We start from the raw sequence: 24,018 nt of genomic DNA, 5'->3' as shown, positions 1-24,018 counted from the left end.
TGCTCTACGCAAATATCACGCATTACCCTTTACCTTACCTCCATTGGAATTTTAAAGTGCAATCTCACAAGTCTTCTACTGAGGTAATAGAAAACTTTTAGACACACGAAACTAATTCAAGCAACATGATTTATTTCAAACTCTGAAGTAGTAGTAGGTTGCTATTAGATTGGTTTTGTTCAAGATAAGTATTTCAAACACAATTATATAATCAAACAGGCAAACAAACTAAGGAAACACAATTTTGGAAAGAAAATTGAATTGGATGTATTTTGGCATGTACAACTGCCCAACATACTTATTCACATGGGAAGTTTTAGTTGAAAATGATCCAGCAACAAAATCTGAACCAGCCGATTTATTAAGCTGATCATTGGGAGCAAATTTGATCCATTACACAAGCTTCATATTATTTATCCTTTTTATTACAAATAATCTGCAAAACATCAAAGTTTACAACAGGCCTTCGCAAGGTGAGAATGAATGTTATGTAGCGATGCTAATCGGTGTATTTCCGGTAAATAAAAACTTTAATAACTGCATCCCCAGGGGGGTATGCCTTCAATACCATGAGGAGATTTTCCTACTATTTAATATTATCAGACCATTGGAGGATATGTAATGATGTGACTAAGAGGTTAATTTTTGTTGATTATGAATGCTGTCTTCCAACATCTTAGTATGTACATGTTGAAAAGGCAGCTTCTGTTTTAAAGTTTCCACAAGTGTTCAAACTCCTTTCGTACCCAATGAGATGAAATCTTTCGCTGAGAGATTGATAATAGAGTCTGCTATTACTCCAGCACTCTTCTTTGTGTACCCACCTGTACAGAACAGAGCATTATGGCTCTATTAATAAACCCATGTTTCACCATGAAATCAGAATAATACTATGAACCAGAAAAAATCATTTATTAAAGTGCCATAATTATGAATGGTAAATGTCTATATTATTTTACAAGTTATTCCCATCATTGTACAGGCATAGGAGCCTATCTCCCTTGCTTGGATAGGATATAGCTGCACAGCTGGGAGCTGATTAGGGCCTCGTTATTTGTGAGGGTGTGAGAGCCAAGCTCTCCCATATGCAATACTTCTGGGTCTCCTGTACGCAGCACGACACGGCCAAGTCGCAGCCAGTCTCCCATAGTCTAGGCAAACACCAACCGCAAGACCACAGAGTGGCATAAGCAAAAGGACGAATGCCCCTCTCCTCGGCCTCCTGGAAGCCAAGATAGGCTCCAGATCTTATCTTGACGGCTGCTGCAGGTGTAGCTATGCTCTGACCTTGCAGTGTCCATAAAGAATGAAATATATATGCCATATTTTGAGTCTCTCCCTGTTCTACTGGTAAAGATGATTCCCACGTAAACATTTGAATCAGAAACCTCCATTTGGCTGCCCTCAAAAGTGAAGACAGACCATCTCCGAACCTGGCCGAGGTGTAGAAGATCACGACTTGGGTGACCAAATTGCTTGGCTGCACAGATATATGTGCATGGAGATCAAGGGCAAAGAAGCCAAGGTTAAATACCTAGGCATGAAGGAGAAGATAGCAGTTATGAAGAAGACAAGATCTTTAAACAGAGCCTCCGTGTAGATTTTGGATGACTCACCGCATTGAAACTAAAGAATAGAGCCACCGAGTTTGCCAAAGTGAGAGGGGCAAGGAAAAATGGCAAGAGGAGGAAAAGCAGTTAGCAGAGACTTCAAAACTCTACCGAGTGCAAGGTTTCCAGCTTCACGAAATTGTCTATGGTAGTAGTGCCTAAATCCAACTCGATCTTTGCTGTTTTTTCGAACTTGAGAATCTCAGGGTCATGTACTTCCTATATGTCATAAGAAATATAGGTGATCGATCACCTTTAAGGACAATCTAGAAAGCCATGCAAAAACTACCGCTATGTCTTGATTCTTCCCATAGACCTGGGGTCCTGCAGGAGTCCCTTATCCTTCTCCTTCCTCAAGTATTGCATTGAGATCCCAAACACCAATCTCTTGATGCAAGCAATAAATTTCCATAAAATACAGCACATGTAGCAAGCATGTTTCTGATAAAACTGAAGGATGGAGGCTAGACCTGATGTCACCATTAAGATTGGACAACTTTTCTCTTTAGCAAACTGAAAAACTCTCTCGTCTCTTTCTTTGACACCATCCGGTGACACCTGCAATCATATATGCTTCTTTAACGTACAAAAAAGGTGCCCATTTTCAGCACATGAATTCATCTATTTATAGCATACAAGCAATCTTCCAAGGGGATCTCCTTCAAGAACATCTGTTCCAGCATTGTACAGTATTATTTGTGGCTGAAATGCACTTCGAGCAACCTGCATTTTGGAGAAGGAAACAAGTAAATGGAGAAGAATTGAAAAAGCTATCACCCCTACAACATAACAAATTATCTGAATTGATGAGCTTCTTCTGTTTTCTTGGTTAGCTCAAAACTTGACCAGAGGATGTAAAAGAACTAAAAACATCAAACAATCAATGGAGAAGGGGGCTGACTGTAAGAATAGTGAGAAGTATATTTGGTGAGGGCCTCAATCTCTAGGCTTAAGTATATAATTTCTAAACCTGCATTTCACTCTCCATCATTCTTGACTAGGTTCTGCACAGGCATCTACGTGTGTAGGCTCTGGACCATGATGCTTTTAGCATGACTTACTTGTAGCATAAAGAGAAGATTGCAAGCCCTTAAACCCTCACGTTGCATTTGCCAAGCCAAATTAAGTACCTTCAGTTCTTCTTGTAACCGTTGCAAGTAAACATCTGTTGTTGTCCCACTCTAGCATTTCAAAAGCGCTATTAACTTTGCAGGCAGAGACTAAAACTTTTCTGCAGAGATAAAGGTTCTCCATTGCCAGTCACTTACTGATAGCTCAACCCGCTGAGTAATTGCCCTCTTTGCTTGGAAGTCCTGAGCATGCTTATTGTCAGTTGACTGTTACAAATTGGGATGACTGGCCTACTACACTAACAATACATCAGATAAACTAAAATTTACCTGAGGATAAACCTCAGAGTTGTACACATCCAGGATATAGACCCTTTCTGCAGAACAAAGTTTCGTAATAAGTTCCAAACCAGCTGAGATTCTATAACTTGAATATCTTACATAGTTCTTGATGCAAGGTCTCAGAAAACGACACGGATTAAAAACAAAATAAAACGCCTTACTGTCCCCAGCAAAATCCCTTTCATGCCCATTCCCCTGATGTGCATCAAGGTCAATAATCATCGCCCTGCATGTTGCGCACGAAAACTATGAGTAACACTTAACCAAGATAGGACCAGTGGGACAACGAAAGTGACAAAAGAACATGTTGGCTGTAGAATATGTTGGTGTAACCACTCCTCTTGCATGTCACTGACAAAGATTTAACAACCTGCTTGACAAAATGCTACAGTGAAGACCTTAAAGCATACCTGCACACTATTACCTTGCTATGTACTGTTATCCGTGCCCCACCTCTTCCATGTCCCTGCTACAATGGATGATAAAAGGTGACAAGATGTAGTATCACACAATCCATTTCCTCCGCTTGATTTCTTTCACAATGTTCCTTCACCCTTAAGGAGTATAGAAGAGAAGTGAAGGTATACTAGGGAGAGATGAAGAGAGACACAGGCAAACAACTAATGTATAGAGTAAAATGCCCATCTGTCATGCAATCGTCTTTTCAATGGCATCACAATTTAATGGTTTATGCTGCTCTTCTTTTGCTTGGGCACCACCATCCTCCAGATGAGTCCACGAGGGTTTGGTTGAAAAGCTGGAAGCTGAAGGTGGTGATGCTGGCCGCATAAGGCCACCAAGAGGGCTGCCAGGGCAGAAGTTTGTTGCCAATACTTAGGATACCCATGGCCATGCAAAGGCTGATCAAAGAAGGGGTTTTCTTGGATGAATATGGGCTGCAAACACGCACAGCCTAAGGAGTGAATATGGCCTGTCCTGCATAGCAAGCATAGTTACAAGGAAACTCCATTTTGTGGCCGATCAGATTGGAAACTCCATTTCCAAAGTCCCCCATTTCTCGCTTCCGTTTTATCGTTTCTTTAGGGAGTTCCAAACGTTTTATACACAATATACCTATAAAAAACCGTTTCTAAACCGTTCCAATGAAATGAGCAAGCCATCTCTGCCTTTGATGGGCTTGCCAGTCTTGTTCCCGTTCCCATTCCACGTGACTATGCTGCAACGAATGGGAAAGGACAGCAAACAGAACGCTTGAGTCTCCTGGATTAGATGCAGATCAGACTACCCAACTTCTGCACTCGATCAGCCCTTTCGGTTGGTTTTTTAACTGGCTTTGTTGCCTTGAAGGGTGCAACTTCAATACCATGAACACTCTAAATGTGATTTTATACCTTTGTTAATGGCTTTGTTTCAAAGCATCAAGCTCACAAAGGTGCCAAACTAAGATCCCCAAGGCTTCCTGGAATTACGTGGCTCTAAAATAGGTACAATACTTCCTCATGTTAAACAGAGCCGGTCTGTAGGTGACAACAATTTCCACTGTTTCCAGCCTACCACCTCTACAATATCCACCAATCACTCCCTCCCTCCTACATCAGCCAGCTCTACAGCCTTACGAATTCTCCTCTCACTCTCCACTTTTGGCAGCCTAGCCACCACACTGTTACCATATACATGTGGTAGTGATGTGTGTGAACACACTAGGACTGCCGGGGCATTTTTTCCCTCTTTAGGAGGTTTTTTCCCCCGAGCATTATATATACGCCCATCACTCTAGGGCTATCTATCTTTCCATTGCACACTAAGTAATACACTCTCTATTGTGTGCCTTGAGCTTCCTTCGTCTTCTCCAAGCTGTGTGTGTTTCTCTGCAACCCTAATTCCAACAATTGGTATCAGAGCAAGTTACGTCCTCCCGGGCTTAGTCGCCAGCTGCTCCAGTACACGCCTGCTCACTTTCTCCGCTTTCAGTGAGCTTTGGGGAGCGTCCGTAGGTCGACAAACATTTCGGGTGCGTTCGAAGAGCTCGGTCTGCTCAGATTTTTGATTTGGGCTCATTTCGGCCTCCGTTTCCACTACAGGCAGTATTGCACAGGCTATTTCGTCATTTTGTGCAGAATTTCTATCAGTGCCGTTTTCTGCATAACAGGTGCCTTATAGTCTTCTACGGTTTGTGCTATATAGCACGTGTTGTTCCAGCTCCGTTTCTCCTATTTTCCGGCAGTTTTCACATCAGGTGCAGCATTTACCATGGCTGACAACAACAACACAGCTGTGTTCAAGATATTTGCTGCTGAGGACAGGTTGGACGGGGACAACTACCCTATGTGGGCTTATATGATGCAACATGTTCTTGTGTCAAAAGACGTCTGGAACATTGTGCAGGGCATTGATGTACGTCCTGGTTCTGAAGATGTAGGCGATGTTGAGGATGTTGCAGGCCTTGCTGCAAGGATTGCTACAGTTAGAGTTGTTTTGCCTACGGTAGAACAAGCTGATTGGGATGTTAAGGATGCGCAGGCTCATGCATTGATTGCATTGTCTGTGAAGCGCACCATTGTTCCTCACAGCAAAATCTGCAAAACAGGCTTGGGATATTCTAGTAGGTCTTTATGCAAGCCGCAATGAGGCTAAAATTGCTTTGCTGCGTAAAGAGTTGGAGTCGAAGATTATGCATGAGGAAGATGATATGGACACTTTCCTTGCTAGTGTCAAGGATATCAATGAGCAACTTATTTCTACAGGTGAAGTTATTTCAGACAGTTCCCTTGTGCAGACTGTTCTTGATGCCTTACCAGATTCCTACCAGACTTTTGCTATTACTTGGAGACTGATGACCCAAGGAAATCCAGAAGTTGTCAAGTTTGATGCATTATACACATTGCTGTTGCAAGAGTCACTTTCCAGAAAAAACAGGACTAGGCAGCGTGCAGTTGAATAGGCTTTTATTGCTTCTCAAAGAAAGGGAGGTAACAGCAATGCAGCCACTTCTTATGGTTCTACTGCGAGTGGCAAAAATTCTGTTCCTAATGCTTCGGCTGGCAGTACTTCGTCTGGCAATTCTGGTGATAAGGGCAAAAAGAAGATGCGTTGCCATTATTGTAAAGCCAATGATCACTTGATCAAGTCGTGTCCTAAGTTGAAGACCAAAGAGGCTAAGAAGAAAGAGGGTGGTTCCACTACAAATGCTGGTTCCACTACAAATGCAGCCATTGTTGAGTCTTCTGTGAAAGGAGACTGTGTTGCTGATGTTGATGCAGAATGGGCTTTTAGCGCAGAGTGCACTTACAATCCTGTTGTCCATGATGCATGCTTGTCAGTTGCTGCAGATTCACATGTGTGGTATTTCGACAATGGTGCTACAAAGCACATTACCTCACATCGTGAATTGTTTACCTCTCTCGAGTCTATCCCTCATGGGAATTCAATCACTTGTGCCAACAACGCCTCTTATCCAGTTCAGGGAGTTGGAAAGATTGTGCTCAGTGCTGCTAATGGCAGTTCCTTCACACTTGTTGATGCACTTTATGTACCTGGGATCAAGAAGAATCTCTTGTCTGTATCCGCACTTGCTAGACTTGGACTTCTAGTCAAATTTGTGGATGACAGATGTACAGTTCATGATCTCAGTTTTGGTGATGAAATTGTTGCATCTGGCCTTTTGTGTCGTGGGCTGTATAAGCTCACTTTGTATGACAAGTGTGGACAAAATTTTGCAAATGCTGTTGCAGATTCAAGAGCTATTTCAGATGCAAAACTTTGGCATGCACGTTTTGGTCATCTAAATTTTGTCAGTCTCCTACGTTTGCAGAGATCTGATATGGTTGCTTCTTTGCCGCCTCTTGAAGCACCTGTCAAACATGTTTGTGAAGGCTGTATTTTGGGTAAGATGCAGCGTTCTAAGTTTCCATAGGATGGTTCAGTTCGGGCCACATGCAGGTTGCAGCTTGTGCATAGTGATGTTTGTGGGCCCATGCAAACTCCGTCCTTGGGCAATTACCTGTACTTCGTGACTTTCATTGATGATTACTCCAGGCATGCATGGGTATTTCCGCTTAAAGCGAAGTCCGAAGTTTTTATGTGCTTCACACAATTTCTGGCTATGGCTGAAAAAGTCTCAAAATGTACTATGGGCACCCTCCGTTCCGATCGAGGGGGGTAGTTTATGTCTCATGAATTTAATGCATTTCTGGCTAGTCGTGGGATAAAACACCAATGTACAGTGCCTTATACACCTCAGCAAAATGGTGTTGCTGAGAGGAAAAACAGGTCACTAACAGAAATGGCACGATGTATGGTCAAAAGTCAAGCTTTGCCGCATTCTTTTTGGCTTGAGGCCATCATATGTGCCACTTATGTACTTAACAGGTGTCCTACGAAAGCGTTGCAGTCTATTACTCCATATGAAGCATGGCATGATAGAAAGCCTTCTATTGAGCACATGCGTGTTTTTGGCTGTTTGGCATATGCTTTGGTGCCACAACTGCAGCGCAGAAAATTGGATGATAAGGCTGTCAAATGTATTTTTGTTAGTTATAGTGCTGAAAGCAAAGGTTACACGTTGTATCATCCGCAACCAAAACGTATTCTGGTTTCTCGGGATGTAGTGTTTGTGGAAGATTCTGTTCAGCCCTTACTGTCATGTACTAGAGACAGTAATGTAAGCTCACAGGACATTTATGACACTTTGTTGCCTCTTTTCAGTGGTGGAAATACGAATGTAAGTTCCAATGAGGCAAATGTACAGCCTATGGGGGTTTCTGAAAATGTTCTAGATCAGCCTATTACTGATGGAGATGTACATGATGTACTTGATGAGGAAAGGGCTGAAAATGAGCAAGCTAGAGGTATGCCAAAATGGTTGGTGCACACTTTGCGTGACAGTAAATTGGATGCACCTTTGTCTAGTCGTACTCGTTCAGGCTCTCGCCATGCATCTTATGCATCAGATTGTTATGCTTTGGCTGTGTCTAGTTTACATGATGTTGAGGAGCCTCTGTCTTTTGATGAAGCACAGAATTCAGAAAATTGGATGGCTGCCATGCAATCAGAATATGATGCACTTATAGAAAATGACACATGGACTTTATGTGATTTGCCTCCTGGCAAAAAGGCCATTGGTACGAAGTGGGTTTACAAGTTGAAACGCAAACCGGATGGTGAGATCGATCGCCATAAGGCTCGACTTGTTGCAAAGGGTTATGCACAGCAAAAAGGCATAGATTATGAAGAGACTTTTGCTCCCACTTGTCGTATGACTACTGTGCGTTTTCTATGTGCATTGGCAGCTCATTTTGGTTGGGATGTACATCAATCAGACATTGTTACTTCTTTCTTGAATGGTGACATATTTAAGGAAGTTTATGTAACGCAGCCTCGCGGTTTTGTCATAAAAGGACAAGAGGACAAAGTGTGCAAATGTAACAAGGCTTTGTATGGGTTGAAGCAATCTCCTCGTGCTTGGTATGAGAAAGCTGACACTCATTTGGTCAAACAAGGCTTTCGTAACAGTCCAACAGAAAGCACATTGTATGTAAAGCGTGAGGATGATATACTTCTCATCGTGGTTCTTTATGTCGATGATTTGCTGATCACTGGACCAAATGAGAGACATATTGTTGAATTTAAGGCTGATTTGAATGCTACTTTCAAGATGAAAGATTTGGGGCTGTTGCATCATTATTTGGGTATACAGTTTAAGCAGTGTGATGGTGGTATTGCCTTGTGTCAGAAAAGTTACATAGAGACATTGCTATGTAAGTTTGGACTTGAGGATTGCAAACCTATTGCCACTCCCATGGAAACAGGTTTGAAATTGAGTCTACATGATGCTGGCGATCCTGCTAATGTCACTCTTTATCAAACTGTTGTTAGCTGCCTCAGTTATGTATGCAACACGAGGCCGGATATTCAGTTTGCAGTCTCACAGGTCAGCAGATTTATGCATAGCCCAAGGTCTAAGCATTGGCAGGCTGTCAAGAGGATTTTCCGCTACCTTAGTGGCACTTTACATCTTGGCTTGTTTTATCCCAAGGGGGGATCATTGCCGCTAGACTTACATGCTTTTTCGGACTCAGATTGGGCTGGTTGTTTTGACACGCGAGTGTCCACAAGTGGTTTTTGTTTCATGCTTGGCAGTTCATGTATATCATGGTTGAGCAAGAAGCAACCTACTGTGGCCACTTCGAGTTGTGAGGCTGAGTACAGGGCAGTCTTCACAGCTACGGTTGAGTGTGTATGGCTCAGACGCCTTATGGCTGATTTGGGTGTTGGACAGGACACTGCCAACACTATCTACACTGACAGTCAGAGCGCATTGGCAGTTGCAAGGAACTCAGTTTTTCATGCTCGCACACAGCACATTGAGGTGCGTTACCACTATGTCAGGGAGAGGCTCTCAGCAGGAGAGATCAGCTTGGCTTATGTGCCAACACAAGACAACCTTACAGATCTTTTCACAAAGGCATTGTCTCGTGAGAAGCTTGAAGCTTTCCGCAAAGCTTTGGGCTTACTCCCCTTTGTGGACTCATCATGTCCTTAGGGCATGGCACTTCCCTTTACTCATGTGCCAGCTCTCGTTCACCGCATCACTCCAGGGGGGATTTGTTACCATATACATGTGGTAGTGATGTGTGTGAACACACTAGGACCGCCGGGGCATTTTTTCCCTCTTTAGGAGGTTTTTTCCCCCAAGCATTATATATACGCCCATCACTCTAGGGCTATCTATCTTTCCATTGCACACTAAGTAATACACTCTCTATTGTGTGCCTTGAGCTTCCTTCGTCTTCTCCAAGCTGCGTGTGTTTCTCTGCAACCCTAATTCCAACACACACAAACTCACCTTTCCTTGCAAACATCTTATGCATCATCCAGCACCGAACTGTAAGTCTAGACTTTATGTTGGTTCGGAAAGTTGCAATAGAATGGAAGCAGCTCCAGCGCAAAGGTGCAAGACAACTGTTTGAAGTTCTGCACACTCAAGTTGCGTTTTAAGCATAGAGAATTCTGCAAGCAGCATGAGCATGTTTGGAGTTTGTGGTTTCTATTATTAGCATCAGGCTTTCCTCTCAGACATCTTATGCGCCATCCATCAACGAGTTACAAGCCTAGACTCTCCCTTTGGTTTTAAAAAATTGCACATGGACTGGAAGCAGCTCTAGCAGATTGGTGCCCAGATATTTTCTACTCACATTCTCTTGTTCGAATAGAGGGTGTGGGTGTCTCTAAACTACAGTTGAGACAAGGATAATTTATCTGGTTCTCTCATATAGATCTTGTTAATTTTATTCCTCGTACAATACCCTCCTCAGCTTGTCTCCCTTCCAGTTTACTGATAATAAATCTTCTGGAAGGTGTCATTCAATGGCCCCAGTAGTCACTCCATTGATTGTTGCTACTATAAAGTATCCTTGAATCAAAGATAAGAAGAAGTTAAACTGGACAAGGAAATAGCGATGTTTAAAGGTGACAGTCCCTGCAACCAAGCCTTAACTATGCCTACTTTTATTTTCCTCCATTCAAAATCCTTCACCAGTTAAGTGACAGCTTGGTAACTAGCAGATGTCAGGAGGGAGGTTCTGCTTATCATGTGGGGGGCTCCATGGCAGCCTAGCAGACCTGTTAGGAATAAAGCAAATAAATGGCTTGCACTTAAAAAAAGTTTGCAAGTTACGGGTCCATTATTGCATATTCCTCTGATGAAATTCTCTATTTGGAAAATTTCCCTCATGGTCTGTGCCTTTGAAATGCACTTGATAATAATAATGCTCTTGTCAAGATAAAAGTTAAAGAGCACAAACTAACAGCCATGTAGACGCTAACTACAACAAGAAGCATTTTACACTAAATCACTGTTTCAAATCTAGGACAATTGTAAATACCTTGAAATGGCCAGTTCATTGAACGCAAACTGCAAACATAGTGTGATATCTGCATATGCACAAAAGCCCCCTCCTTGTGTTGCTGAGCAATGGTGGAACCCTCCTCCAAGATTGATGGCCCAGCCTCTTTCCATCGCAAGTTTGGCAGCCAGTACTGTCCCTCCTACCTAAAGTAATCTAAGTTATTAGAAATTCCATGTCAAAAAAGAGTGCCAATCTCAAAAACAGTGATGAAAGGTAGTTCTTTAGAAGTATGCTCGCAAAAATTGCATCTTGATGGATTACCATCACAGTAATCCATTTTAGATCGTTTGACAACTTAATTCAGAGGAGAAAAGCCTCACAGCTTTCTATTTCAGAATAACAGGGCACCCGTAAGCCTGTGTGAAGGCCTCACCCAACCACATCAGGATTTCTTAATCAGTTAGAAGGCTGGGGTTCTGTGCTTAAAAAAGAATACTCAAATGCATGCACACCTCTTTCTCGCTAAAAACTCCAATAACTAAACCCAAATGACAGAGCCACTCAATTTTGTACCAGGATGACTGATCAATGTAAATCATGTATGATGTAATTAATTATGACTGATCAATGTAAATCATGTAATTAATTATGATATCAAACAACTCACTCAATATGTGCAACCAAAGCATTGTGAAGTACTTAGGTTGTATTGCTACGCTAGACCCAACTTTTAGCTAAGAACATGATTCGTTATGGTATGTGTGAGGGCCATGCCAAGGACCGCCGACTGCACCACCTCCAAATGGATACACCATGATTCCTGACATGCCTCCCGCTTGAGACCCACACCAACTCGATGCCATAATCCTTCTCGCTGAGGATGTTGTCCTCATCATCAAACTCTTGCTCCCTAGGCTTTGGACACATAGAAAGAGGCACATCCTCCAGAGTGGAGGCCACTGAAACCGGCCCGTGGGGCAGTAGGCGTTGGCTTTCACCCGAAATTCTTTACTTTAGACACACACACAGACCACTTTGCAACGGAAACCTGCGACGGGAATTAACACTTGAATACACACACGGCTCGGAAGCTAGAATGCCCCGAGCAGACGCTGACAACCTGTAGGCCCCAAAATTGGCGCCCCTTTCGGTATTTCTTTATATTTTGAGAGGGTAAATTTACAAAGTAGAGTCTTGGGAATCCTTCGTCTATATCCAACTAGATACCGCTTGATTTGGCCAAATTTCGGCAACATAACAACCCCAAAACTTGCGCGAAACAAATTCCCCTGCTGGAAGTCACTTTCACTCGCATAAACCCTCTGATTCCTGCCCAAAAACAGTAAATTCAGCACGCTGTATTTACTGGTTTTTGCGTTGTTTTCAGCCCCAAACAGTCCCCTAACTGTCCTCTGCCAGTGGGGCACTATTCCCAATGGTTCTCGCGTCCGTATGGCTGAAAAACAGTCAATTTACAACGCATACACAGCGCTGAAAACGCACCTGTACGATGAGGTTATGACCCTCACCAGTGCCTGCTTTGGAGTAGCAGTTAGCTACACTTGTTCTTGCTCAAGGAGGCTCTTGCCTCAACACAAAAGCATAAAACCACACAGCTGTACATCATTCAAATGAAGAGCCCTCTTGTGGGGCATCCCATAACTGCACGTAGGGGAGAGAGAGAGCAGTGTGTAGTGTGTAGGGCATCACTCCTAGCACCACACTGTACATGAGAGGGAAAGAAAGCACTCCATAGCTCTTAACCTGTGACAGGTTCTCAATGAAGCATTCCCCCCAGCATAAATTGAGCACCCCCTCTTCTGCCCTTGACCTGTAAAGCATCTGTGAACAAATAGATGCAAAAGGGGAAGATTTCCATGGCTGTCAAAACCTGCGTATCGCTGAAAACGCAGCAAAACAGCCCTGTAAACACGCGTCTGATGCCTTCCAATGCTGAAAATGAGCTCCTCGTACCTAGGTAAAGTCATGGGAAGCTCAAAAATGGAGAGAAATGGCTGAAAATCAAAGTTATCAGCCTCCAAAACTGCTCCAAAAAGTCAGTTACCAGTCCTGCTCTCCCAGACTTGGTAAATTGACCAAAAAGTGCCACTTGACACTCATACATGCAATTTTCCCGCATCGAGCTTCTCGCTTAAAAATCTCTCAACTGGTGCATCAATTGACTTTGCAGCAGAGTAATAAAATGTTCCCATGGTCATACCGAAGGTAATGACGCGAACACATTTCACGGCCCAAAATAGCAGTTTCCTAATTTTTAGGAGATGCTTCCGTTGGGCTCCCATTGGTCATCTGACCATCTATCCTCATTGGGACCGCATCCAAAAGTGCAATGTGGCCTAACTGTCGGATACTTTCTGTTGGTGATCCCACCTTGACTTTATGCCTTTATTGAGTTCACTTCCTAGTATCCACCAACTTGCTAAGTGCTACGGGGGGACCTACATGATCTTGACATGAGCCTAGACATCCTTTTATTTTACGAGTTCCAATGCCGACCAACTTCCCGTCTGCGGGTGAAACTACCGTTCACATTGGCCATACAATGTCCGACCATTTGCAACTTCAAAAAGAGGGTCTCAAAAATTAATCAAAAATCATTAGAAAGAAACCAACAACTAAGGTTAGCAGTTGCCACGTCCTCGTGACATACCCCCCTCTTGAAATCGCAAACGTCCTCGATTGCATACCATAAATACATGCCATAGATGATCTTGTGTGGTAAGCACCCTTTTATCATCGCATGTATCCGCAAGAAAGATTGTCAAAACATATGTACAAATGACTTAATGAGACCTTCATACTTTTGTCAAACTGTACACTCCTGTTGCACTGAATCCATGAGTACATTTGACGTGCTAGCTCTATCATTACCCCTCCGTTGCAGACATTGGGTTGGGACATACGTAGGCTGTAACCCAAAGGCCTCAATGTAAAGCTGTAATACATTTGGTGACTCTGACAGTTCATGCTCTTCCATCCACTTTCCATCCATAGGTGGATAGTTCTTGAACTTCACCACATAGCATCTTGCAACCTGTCCCTTACCTTTTTACCTGTGCAAGAGGCTCTTGCCTCTACAAACGAGCATAGTTCCACAACCTGTGACGTACCACTTACGACCAAGCGAGCTCAAATTTCAAGATGATTGACCAATGCATCATAGAATCCAAGAAATTGCCTTAGAGAATCAGCAAGCAGCGTGTCACCTGGCAAACCCACATCACTCCCGCAGGAGATCTAGTGCCCAATCTACCACCGTGAAACCTCTCCATATCTCGTCTTGGTTCATACTTACAAACCCTAAAAACACAGTAGAAAATCAACCCTAATTTGACCTCTTTTTAGCAGGGCGTACATGCGGAATTTCTTGTCTGTCCTGTGAAGAGGAACCCTCTTCAATAATGCCCTTCCCTTTGTCGGCCATAGTGTAATCCGGCGTTCCTACACTCTGTGTCTTTACTTTAAACAACCGAGGCTCACTTCTTGAGGAAAAAGTGATTTATATCCCGGCAATGGAACCATGAAACCGGCCCGTGGGGCGGTAGGCGTTGGCTTTCACCCGAAATTCTTTACTTTACTTTAGACACACACACAGAGCACTTTGCAAAGAGAAACTGCAACGGGAATTAACACTTGAATACACACACGACTCGGAAGCTAGAATGCTCCGAGCAGACGCCGACAACCTGTAGGCCCCAAAATTCGCGTCCCTTTCGGTATTTCTTTATTCTTTAGGAGGGTAAATTACAAAGAAGAGTCCTGGGAATCCTTTATCTGTATCAAGCTAGATACCACTTGTTTTGGCCAAATTTCGGCAACATAACAACCCCAAAACTTGTGCAAAACCAATTCCCCTACTGGAACTCTCTTCCACTGGCATAAACCCTCTGATTCCTACCCAAAAACAGTAAATTCAGCACGCTGTATTTACTGGTTTTTGCGCTGTTTTCAGCCCCAAACAGTCCCCGAACTGTCCTCTGCCAGTGGGACACTATTCCCAATGGTTCTGGCGTCCGTATGGCTAAAAAACAGTAAATTTACAGCGCATACGCAGCGCTGAAAACGCACCTGTACGGTGAGGTTATGATCTCACCGGTGCCTGCTTTGGAGTAGCAGTTAGCTACCCCTGTTCCTCCTCAAGGAGGCTCTTGCCTCAGCACAAACGCATGAAACCACACAACTGTACATCATTCAAATGAAGAGCCCTCTTGTGGGGCATCACATAACTGCACGTAGGGGAGAGAGAGAGCAGTGTGTAGTGTGCAGGGCATCACTCCTAGCACCACACTGTACATGAGAGGAAAGAAAGCACTCCATAGCTCTTAACCTGTGACAGGTTCTCAATGAAGCATCCCCCCAACATAAATTGAGCACCCCCTCTTCTGCCCTTGACCTGTAATGCATCTGTGAACAAATAGATGCAAAAGGGGACGATTTCCATGGCTGCCAAAACCTGCGTATCGCTGAAAACACAGCAAAACAGCCCTGTAAACACGCATATGATGCCTTCCAATACTGAAAAGCTCCTTGGACCTAGGTAAAGTCATGGGAAGCTCAAAAATGGAGAGAAATGGCTGAAAATCAAAGTTATCAACCTCCAAAACTGCTCCAAAAAGTCAGTTACCAGTTCTGCTCTCCCAGACTTGGTAAATTGACCAAAAAGTGCCACTTGGCACTCATACATGCAATTTTCTCGCATTGGGCTTCTCGCTTAAAAATCTCTCAACTGGTGCATCAATTGACTTTGCAGCAGAGTAATAAAATGTTCCCATGGTCATACCGAAGGTAATGACGCGAACACATTTCACGGCCCAAAATAGCAGTTCCCTAATTTTTAGGAGATGCTTCCGTTGGGCTCCCATTGGTCATCTGACCATATATCCTCATTGGGACCGCATCCAAAAGTGCAACGTGGCCCAACTGTCGGATACTTTCTGTTGGTGATCCCACCTTGACTTTATGCCTTTATTGAGTTCACTTCCTAGTATCCACCAACTTGCTAAGTGCTACGAGGGGACCTACATGATCTTGAACTGAGCCTAGACATCCTTTTACTTTACGAGTTCCAATGCTGACCAACTTCCCGTCTGCGGGTGAAACTTCCGTTCACATTGGCCATACAATGTCCGACCATTTGCAACTTCAAAAAGAGGGTCTCAAAAATTAATCAAAAATCATTAGAAAGAAACCAACAACTAAGGTTAGCAGTTGCCACATCCTCGTGACAGCCACCATAGAGGAGGCACTACCCGAGCCTCTACACACAAGTCTGTGATGCTTGGGTAGATGCTCTACCACTACCCGAGCCTATACACACACTAGTCTCTGATGCTTGGGCAGATGGATGTTGAAGCTCCTCCACATGTAGCAGTCGGAGTTGGCACAACGATCTTCTTGCACGATCCAGTGTGAGAGACGCGGCGACCAATCTCCACGAGTTCCATGTAGAGGTCGCGGAGTTGCTCCTCGGGATCACGGTCTTTGTTGAGACTTTTATGAGTCTCAACCGAGAACATGCATTCATCCACATTGACACAAATATCCATTGTCACTTCAATGCACCATTTGGACTTTGATGAATGCAGGAGCAATATGCTACACACCCGGATTTTGGTGAGATCTTTGGCAAAGTACAGAGTGGAGAGACTGTTTCAGGGTACTCTCGCATAGAAGGATTTTTGATACTAAAGACCATGTTGTGTGTGTTGTGTATGACTCGTGATTCGTGGCAAAAGGTGTTCACGTAGTGTCATAATCCTCCTTTTGTTGGGGACAAAGGTGACACTTAAGGGTGTTCAGAGATACTTCTATTGGCCACAGCTCAAGAAGGATGTGAATGAGTTTTTGCTTACTTGTTTCATATGTCCGTAGCTGAAGTATGACATGCACAAAGTGACAGGACTCCTCAAGCCTTTACCCATTCCAGATCAACCATGGGAGAGTATAGTAATGATGTCACGTGAACACTGCAGATGTGCCACGTGGACAAGCTTCTGCTACAGTTCTGGGTTAGTCTTAGTTTAGCTTAAGATCTAGCCTGGCACTTTGTGTGGCTCTAGCAGGATGTGCATGCCCAGGCAGGTCATAGTTGCATACCCTCTCTTGCACAATACAGTCAGTTCAGCATATAGGCATGTAGGCATGTGAACAATCCCTTACACTACTTAATAATAAGTGACATTTTAAGCATAAATGGTAAGAGTCGTGGGGGCTCAGTGGAGGACTCCTTGACCCAGCAAGAATTTGCTATATAAGTGGCCTAGGGGGTCACCTCCTAGGGCAAGAAGAAGAACAAGTACCAGCATCAATAGCGCAGCACAAGTACCAGCAGCACCTAGCGTTTTCAGCAGCACTCCAGCATTTCCATCATCAGCCCATACCAGCGTTTTGGAAGCCTCATCACCAGCGTTCCCACCCAATTAGGACCAGTGTTTTCCAGCATCAGCATCGTCGAATTCAGCCCGCAACATCAGCACTTTTAGCAAGCAATTTTCAGCCTTATTGCAAGCAAGTTGCAGATTCCAGCCTTAGAACCTGTAGCGTTTTTCAGTTCTCCCGCCTTAGCCTCGCAATACCAAGCATCTCTAGCAACTATCCATCAACATCTCAGCATCTAGGACCATTGTATCAGCATTTGTGCAAGTAAATAAAGCAAGTACTTGCTCTGGCGACAGAGCAAGGGGGCCCTTGAGGGTGGTTGGGACTCGACATGCAATGTCGTCTCTCTCTCTCTCTCTCTCTCTCTCTCTCTCTCTCTCTCTCTATCTATCTATCTATCTATCTATCTATCTATCTATCTATCTATCTATCTATATATATATATATATATATATATATATATATATATATATATATATATCTAGTTTTTCTTCGTTTGTAACCAGACTTGGTACTAGACTCATCATTGTAATCAGTTGGTCTCATAGGTCATTTTGGCCTTTTGTAGACGTTAATATATCATTTTCATCTCTCTCTCTCTCTCTCTCTCTCTCTCTCTCTCTCTCTCTCTCTCTCTCTCTCTCTCTCTCTCTCTCTCTCTCTCTCTCTCTCTCTCTCTCTCTCTCTCTCTCTCAGCGCACAAGGGCTGCTGTGAGCATTCGTGCAGAGGTTCAAAGGCGGATCCTCACACAACAGCAGAGAATCGCGCAGAGGCAACTCGTCGCACAGGGCTGTCTTTGGTAGACGAGCACACAGACAGCACTTCGTGCAGGGCTAATGGACTCGCAGGGGTCGTGAAGGGGCACACACCACGCACGAAGTTCACGATTCTATCTATCTATCTATCTCGCAAAGTTTTCTATCGCAATAAAGGTCTCTATCGCAAAATCTTTCATATTGCAATAAGGTCCTCTATCGCGTTCTCTGCCTGGGCAGGGGGCGCTGGTGTAGGCAAGCTTTGTTGCAATGCTAAAGGCTACAACAGTAGCGGGGCAGGGCAACAGAGCGCATGTGGCTGAGGCTGCAAAAGCCGCACGGGACTGAGGCCAGGGGTCACGCGATAGGGGATGCAAGGCGCGCTCGTGACAAGGGCTTCTTCTCTCTAAGTCTTCTATCGCAATACTTTCTTCTATCTGGTTTCCTCTCTCAATTGAGGGTAGTTCACGTGAGACAAAGGTAGCACTCGTCGAGGCAACTACAGTACGCATAGAGAAACTTGGCACACTAAGGGTGCTTGAGGATGGACCAACCAGTCGATGTCGGGGATGACAGCATATGAAACCCCGCCTAAATCGAAAGCGACATTTAGGTGGAGGTTTCGAGAGAGCACACTATTGCCAGGTTCTGTGAGAGCAGAGAAACTTTCTAGAGTCAAAGATGACTTAATGTATAAGAAGGTACAGGTGATGATTAAGGCGGAGCTGAGCCTCTTAAGGGCTGACATTGAAAAAGAGATGTATGCAAATGCGGAGAGTTACAAAAAGCTATGTATGCATATATGAGGAAAGAATTGGACAAAGAGATGCTTAAAAAGAGTGACGAGATGTACGCATCATTGAAGGCCGAAATGCAGATGATTGTGAGGGCAGAAGTGAATGTAATGGAATGGATGATGCAGGAAAGATTAGAGGATGCACTTGCTATGTTTGAATCCTGGAAATCAAAAATGGAAGAACGCATGAATGAAAAGGATGCATTGATCGAAGCACTTAAGGGAGACTTGCAGCTTGCAAAAATACCCCCACAAAGGAGGGAGAAAATCCACCCTCAATGATCAAGGAGCTCGGACGCATACAGGAGCAAGTGAAAACTCTACGAGAAGAGGAAGAGCAAAAGGCACGAACAACCTCTTCGTGGGCGGAGCACCTATTCAAAACACAAGAGAAGGTTCATAAAGCTGAAACGTGGATCGAGGACGCAAAGAAAGGAAAAGATAAGATGCCTGAAGCCACACCAACATCGACTATCATCAATATGACAAGTGAGGAGGAGCAAAAGAGAAAGACCGGAGCCCTTCATGTGCGTGTTACACGTCTCAAAGACACTGGAAAAGTAGAAGAAGAAGTGCAAGAGCTCTTGAAGCCCATGGGTATTTCTGAACCCACACACACAGGTGCTTGGAGAGTTGGCAAGAAGGGAAGTGATGAGAAAGGAAGGCCCAAGGAAAGAGCACTCATTATACGTTTCCCTACATTGGAAGCTAGGAAGGAATTCTTGAAGAAGACACCAACACTCAAGCAAACTGGGATATTTTTGGGTGATGACCTCACTCTAACACAGGAAGTACACATGCAAGAGCTGATGCCAGAGATCAAGGCGGCGAGGGAGAAAGGAAAAATTGCTTTCTATAGGGGAGGGAGAGTAGTGGTGTTGGAAAACATCATGCGGGACCAATGGGACCAACCTTAAAATGGCAGCATGGAATTGTAGCGGATTAATGAAGCTAGATGTACGTGCATTTGAGGATAAGGGAAGAGACATTATTTTCTACTCGGAAACACATCAGACTCTTGGCGGCACATTACCCAGAGTGACGGGATACCATTGGGAGACTACTTGTAGACAAGAAGTGAGATCAACGCATACAGGACGGGGGTAGGTGGTGTGGCAGTCCTATTCAAGGAGGAGCTGCAAACCCCTCATTCGTATTGTTCGAAGAGATGAGCAGGCCAGATATATGCGGGTTAGAGTGAGAGCAGAGATAGGGAGGCCACTATTTTTCCCCCAGCACATCTCATTATGCATCGCCCAAGGGGGAGTCACCCTACATGATATTGGATGAGGTGGAGATGTCATTCTTTTGGGAGACTTCAATGCCAGGACGGGCCATTCTCGGACAGCTTTCTACGATACCTCAGAAAAAAGGTTGAGAGAATTGGATGTTAGTGATATGGGATTGGCAAGGTGTTCGCAGGATAAAGAGCACACTGGATATGGGATCGACGTGCTCAAAGGGGAGGTATCGGCCCTTAAAAAAGAGCTGGTTGAAGTCAAGACAAGAGGACTGGCCATCTTGAATGGCCTCCACAGATTTCCAACGTCGAGTGGGTTCACTTGCTTTCCTCATAGACATGGGGCCAATGGATTATGTTTTAGCTCCGCCCAGTTTCATACCCTCTATTCAAGACTTTACGGGTCCAGGCCTATTGGGGTAGCAATAGATCATGCTCTCCTCAAGTAATGTCCAAGCTTGTTACACGCGTAATCAAGGGCAATTACAATTCTTTCAAGAGGGGGATATGTCACAACGTGATGACGTGGCATGACCTGAAGAATGGACTCCGAACACAAAGGGGTCAAAGCTGTAGAAAGAGGCAAAAGAAGTTTCACCACCTTACAATGTCTTGCAAGTGCCAGGTGACTACAGCATTTGTCTTGTACACCTGAGGGGTGATGTGGATATGATAGTAACGAGATTTAGTCAATCAAGATATCCGTCAGAGATCAACGCGGTTTGGGTGTGAATGATAAATAAGTTACAATAATCATGATTCTCATCTTAGATCTCAATGGGGATAGTGATGCGAATGTGATTTGCATGTTCAATGATTGTCGTCTTTGTGCAAGTACTAGATATGTGTGGTCTAGTGCATCGGTACAGAGCTAATGTCTGCTAAACTAGTTTCTGTCCTATGTTTGTTTTGCAGGCGTAATCAAGGGCGACTACAATTCTTTCAAGAGGGAGGAGGTATGTCACAACGTGATGACGTGGCATGACCTAAAGAATGGACTCCGAACACAGAGGGGTCAAAGCCGTAGAAAGAGGCACAAGAAGTTTCACCGACTTACAATGTCTTGCCAAGTGGCCTAAACTCACCTAAAAAGTTGTTCCAACTTATTGTACCCCGGCCGAGGGGCCTAAAACTTGAAAATAAAGCGGACCCCCAAATTGCATGAGAATTGGTGACGAGGCAAGCCGTACGGCCTTCTGCAAATCCCGCTGCAATTCGTACTTCACATGCCGACGTGGCGCTGCGTACGGACAGCCCAGCATGGCACTAGCTTTATGGGCAAGATGCTTTAAGACGATGCTTTTCATGTACTACTTTTGGCCAAGGGCCTATAAAAGAATTTCCATAGCCTCTCTTCCACAGATTAGCTTGGGAGCACTGCGGAGAGAAGAGGACCCTCGGACATTGTACTTTGCAAAGTTTATAATAAAGAAATACCAATAAGGGGACCAGTCTCTTTAGGCACGGAACTACGTTGTGACGTGACGTCTCCCTCTAAATTGTTGTTCAGTTCTTTCAATTTTCTCGCGTGATGCACAAGATCTTCGACTTGGAGTGTCCAAGTCTATTACAGGCTGTCTACTTTTTTTATTATATAAAAAATTGATAGTATGGAAAGTTTATTTGGTGGTTTTCTTTTTTCTTTAGCTCTCTAATGAAGAGAATTTCAAATGCCTAGACTTTTTCTTGGATCTGTTTTCTTGGTCTTTTTTCGCTTCTTCTGTCTTTTCTCATCCTCAATGGAACTAGAGGAGAGGAACAGTCGGAACTCTCTAAAGACGAAGAAGCGCAGAGGAACACTCTTTTCTTGGATCAGCTTTTCTTGGTCTTTTTCCGTCTTTTCTCATCCTCACTGGAACTGGAGGAAGAGGAACAGTCGTGACTCTCTAAAGACCAGAAGTAGGGTCATCCTCGAAACGGACACGCTTCTTGGGTCTACTAGCCACATCGAGAGTCGAATTGCTCCCTAGCTAATCAGGATAATCCTCTGACTTTTTCTGAGGGTGCCTTTTGAATTTCATCAGTTGACTGAACTTCTACTCAAGAGCATCATCAAACTCTTCTTGTGAGTACAATTTTTGCTTTTCAGCACCCAGCTTTGCTTTTGGCTTCATGGCCGACTTGAGAGGTGAGTGGATGGCTTCTCGCCATCGAGTATGAACCTCATCAAGCAGATGATTCTTGAGGTACTTCACATATTTCGGGTTTGGATTACTCGATCATTCTCTTCGCGCACGTGTGAACCTAGTGTTGATGCTTGTATTCCTTTTTATTGAGATCCCCCAACGGAAACTGAATCAGCATGGCGCCCATCTCCAAGTGTCGCTTCTGCATCTGGGAGATGGAAAAGGAGCGCTCGTGGGACAATCCTTGTGCATGTGTGTGGAATCCGGAGGAGAAACTGACATATCTTCCATGGGTTAATGCGTGCTAGCATCCCCAGGCTCATGCGGAGTAGCATAATGTGATGCCATGGTATACGGGAGCATATAGTAGCGGTTTGCTTGAATAATATGCTTAAACTAACAATCAATGAAGTAGTAGGTCATAAGAGAGAGTGCTAGCACAAGAGAGAGATAGAGATGGCATTACGCACACATGAGGGCTTACGGTTTTTTGGTCACAACCTCAACTGTCGGTGTCATTTTATAGGTAGACAGGAAGGTAAATGGCTCAGACATCTAGCCTCCTCATGCGGGGCAAGTAACTTCCTAAGAAGTTGCCTAGTCAAAAGATTAACCGCTTGGGGAAGCCTCAGTTAGAACAGATTTCACACTTTTGTCCAGTCAAAATTATAACAATTGTAATGAAGTGGCCATATCATATCTTATTAAGGCCTGGGCAGCCAATTTTTTGAGTTAAGTTAAATAAAGTTTTTTTTTCTTTTAACCCTTCTCGCTTAACACGCTGCTCTAGCGCTACATGCGTGGAAATTTCATGCGAAGGTCCTCCTGTGGCCGCCCTCCCAGCACGCACTCATGGAGCTGCATCTCTTCACACGCCCGAGTGTTGTCCTCCGTGTACGGGCTGAGCAGCCACCAAGGTCTGGCTGCCCAAAGCATCATGTTGGCGAATCTCCTGGATGACACATGCGTACAACAAGGCAATGAGCAGCAAAAAAATTCATGCAAAGTTTTCTTCTCTCGCAGACTACCAGCAAATCATACTCCATATTCAGTTCAAACACACTCTCACTATGTTGCCAAGCAGAGAGTGGTACCATGTCCAAGGGGGAACATCTCCCGAGAACGCCCTCATGGCATCAATGATAACGAAGAGAGAAAAAAAAGACTCTCACTAGCATTAACCTTCACACACAAGAATCCAAGTGAAAGGACAAAAACGCACACCTTACACTCTCACCATCCGCTTGCATATGCCCCCTTTCCCTCCTCTCTTGTAATAGACTTGGACACTCCAAATACAAAAACACACGTGAGAAAATTGCAAATAGTTGAACGAAACTTGAAAAAAGAGAGAAAGAGAAGAGGAGAGTTGGCATGACACGGTGGAGTTTCATGCCCAGATGCACTCGCCCCGAAGACAGGTGCCTTGTGACATGTTTTAGGGTTAGGACTTTCGCGTTAAGGTCATAGACGCATCGGATCAATGCGTTCGTTTGGCCTATCACACACTCACTTTCCCTAGAAAGGTGGTCCATGCCAATCTCTTGATCAAAGCCAAAATCCTTTGTGCCATGATCAGCTCTCTCTATGTGGAATTTGCATCTGAAGTCATCTACATGGTGCTAGGAACATATGTATGACCTTCAGGTCTTGGACTAACTCCACTGAGTTTTGCACAAACCAGTCGAGAGGCCTAAAGACTAGTAGAGTAGAAGAAACAGAAGAAATCCCAACTTTTATAGTCCTGTGGAGTGGCCTAAAGTAAATGAGGGGTTGGGAATTAATAATCCTACAACCTACCAACTTATGCAGCACCGGCCAAGTGGGCCTAAAACCCAATTACCAAAAGCTTGATCATTGGACAACATTTT

The 24,018-nt window shown here is 44.1% G+C and overlaps 1 protein-coding gene across 1 annotated transcript in view; it reads right to left on the bottom strand.

The window, feature by feature from the left end:
- Positions 1-384: 384 nt before the first annotated feature.
- Positions 385-24,018, bottom strand: part of LOC147447893 (histone deacetylase 2-like) — a 94,170-nt gene continuing 70,536 nt past the window's right edge. The window contains exons 6-13 of the mRNA XM_086523796.1: positions 10,867-11,033; positions 3,184-3,248; positions 3,011-3,057; positions 2,879-2,923; positions 2,741-2,791; positions 2,247-2,333; positions 2,081-2,168; positions 385-824 (exon numbers count right to left, since the gene is read on the bottom strand). Coding sequence (XP_086379922.1) covers positions 730-824; positions 2,081-2,168; positions 2,247-2,333; positions 2,741-2,791; positions 2,879-2,923; positions 3,011-3,057; positions 3,184-3,248; positions 10,867-11,033 — 645 coding nt within the window. The 3' untranslated portion in view covers positions 385-729. The remainder of the gene's footprint in view (positions 825-2,080; positions 2,169-2,246; positions 2,334-2,740; positions 2,792-2,878; positions 2,924-3,010; positions 3,058-3,183; positions 3,249-10,866; positions 11,034-24,018) is intronic.

Source organism: Adiantum capillus-veneris, chromosome 11 (genome assembly GCF_014529385.1).
Source record: "Adiantum capillus-veneris isolate H3 chromosome 11, ASM1452938v2, whole genome shotgun sequence".
Classification (NCBI taxonomy): domain Eukaryota; kingdom Viridiplantae; phylum Streptophyta; class Polypodiopsida; order Polypodiales; family Pteridaceae; genus Adiantum; species Adiantum capillus-veneris.
Note: the sequence above shows the minus strand (reverse complement) of the source record. Positions and strands in the feature narration are given on the sequence as shown.